This window comes from Aspergillus caelatus (assembly GCF_009193585.1).
Source record: "Aspergillus caelatus strain CBS 763.97 unplaced genomic scaffold BDV27scaffold_561, whole genome shotgun sequence".
In the NCBI taxonomy this organism is placed as follows: Eukaryota; Fungi; Ascomycota; class Eurotiomycetes; order Eurotiales; family Aspergillaceae; genus Aspergillus; species Aspergillus caelatus.
This window is the reverse complement of record NW_022475824.1, coordinates 393-2,149: the sequence shown is the minus strand read 5'-3', so window position 1 is coordinate 2,149 and position 1,757 is coordinate 393. Positions and strand designations below refer to the sequence as shown.

At 45.5% G+C, this 1,757-nt stretch overlaps 1 protein-coding gene across 1 annotated transcript; it reads right to left on the bottom strand.

Moving 5' to 3' along the window:
* Positions 1-260: 260 nt before the first annotated feature.
* BDV27DRAFT_151554 (uncharacterized protein) lies at positions 261-1,322 on the bottom strand (the record flags this gene model as incomplete). Its single annotated transcript, XM_032071377.1, has 5 exons — positions 261-381; positions 417-705; positions 751-909; positions 969-1,058; positions 1,091-1,322. The coding sequence occupies 5 exons, from the start codon at positions 1,320-1,322 to the stop codon at positions 261-263; spliced, it is 891 nt and encodes a 296-aa protein (XP_031920223.1).
* Between the last annotated feature and the right edge of the window lie 435 nt (positions 1,323-1,757).

Below are 1,757 nucleotides of genomic sequence, written 5' to 3'. Positions count from 1 at the left end.
GGTGGTATGGCGATACACCATCACCTTGTAATGCTGACTAGTCATCGATAAGAGATGGCTTGCACAATGCCTTTCGAATTCCAGGCTCTCTCTATCAAAGAAGGTATAGCACTCCCAGCAATACTTGACCTGTCGGGGGGCGATCCCCATGGTACGAGAAACTTCTTGACGAACGCAAGTATGGATGTGGTTGCTTCTCGTGGGCTTTTCCAACCTGCAGAAACATCAGTAAAAGATATATGTAGGTCTATATACAAGGCTTACATCTCCAGTGAATGGCTACAACTAGCCACCGGACATAGGCCTTCGACTGGCTCCTCTCCCGGACGGTAAACCACGTCAAAGTCACGGAGACACTGAGTGTATAGATCCTCACAACAGCTGCCTTTTCGTCAAATGAACGAGGTACATTAGACGACATGATAGCCGCCAGATGACCTAATTCGGGCATGACTTTGCATTGAGCCTGGTTTTCTGCAGTTTGCTCAACGAAATCGGGGCGTTCTCGGCCTCTGGTCAATATTTTCCAATCACGCTGGTTCTGGACCCATTCACTTTGGAACTGCTGATACATGCTAGCATAAATCTTTCTTTTTAGGATATTGTAATCACACTTCAGGCGCTTGATATCGTCGTCAGACTCTGCATTGCGGATTTCCGTGGCTTTGGTGACCAGCTGCGGATCCGCATCAATCTTATGTTCCTCTTCCATAGGCAATCATTGTGGGAGGCCGTGTTCGTGGAATTGACTGTATCCCTGAAAATAGTCAATGTGAGTATTATCGGCTGGTTTACCCACCAGAGCATTGAACACGTCCACACCAGAACAGTTAGCGAGATAGTCGTTTCCGTAGACAGTCTTGGACTTCTGTGTAAGGATCTGCGCTACGTGAGCCGATAAGTATTTGCCTGCGCATAATCTTAGCAATTCGGAAACAAGTCAAAAGGAGAATAAAATAACCACCGACCTTTAACAGCTGCTCCTAGGGCTCGCCGCATCGCGTGAACTGTGGCAGTTACAAAGTAACAAGCATCTGCAAGGATCTTCCGAAAATCGGCTGCATACATTTCCTTTGTTAAGGATCCTCACTAACCCCTGCTGCTGTGACTTTTCTGACAGTGCATCGATTTTTGGCGTCTTCATTCCATCTAAGAAATAGTTCATCCTGTCCCTCCGGAATTCTTTGCTCGAAGACTTCTTCGGGAGATGAAAATCCGTAGAGAACATTGTCCGCAAGGGCAAGAGCTAGGAGGAATAGTCCTCCAGAATAAATGGGTTCATCACAATCCCAGATGGCAGTGCCAAACCTAATCGTTTTCATATCAGTATCTAAAGCACTTATAAAGTAAGTCTACCCATAAGGTACTGGGTTGCATACATTTTATTTACGGGATCTTTATTATTTTTGACGAACTGCTGGTCAAGCCGCCATCCAATCCTCCAAGGAGCATTGGCGGCACGAAATAGAACAAGTTCAATGTTCTGATTAGCATTAGCACCTGGGAAATACAATCGATCCATTTCATTAGCTTTACCTTATAACGGAGCCCTCGTCCAACTTTATCAACTGATGCAGGCGTGAAAGAGGATACTCTAGAACCTGTGCATAGAAATTGAAGAGTGATGAAATGAAACTGGACACGGTACCTCCCAGGCATAAAGAATGGGTCATTAGTGGCCCAGAAAGCAATAATAGCGCGCTCGAAATCTCTCAGGTTGAAATTATACTTTGGCTTTCTGATCGCTGAAAGTACTC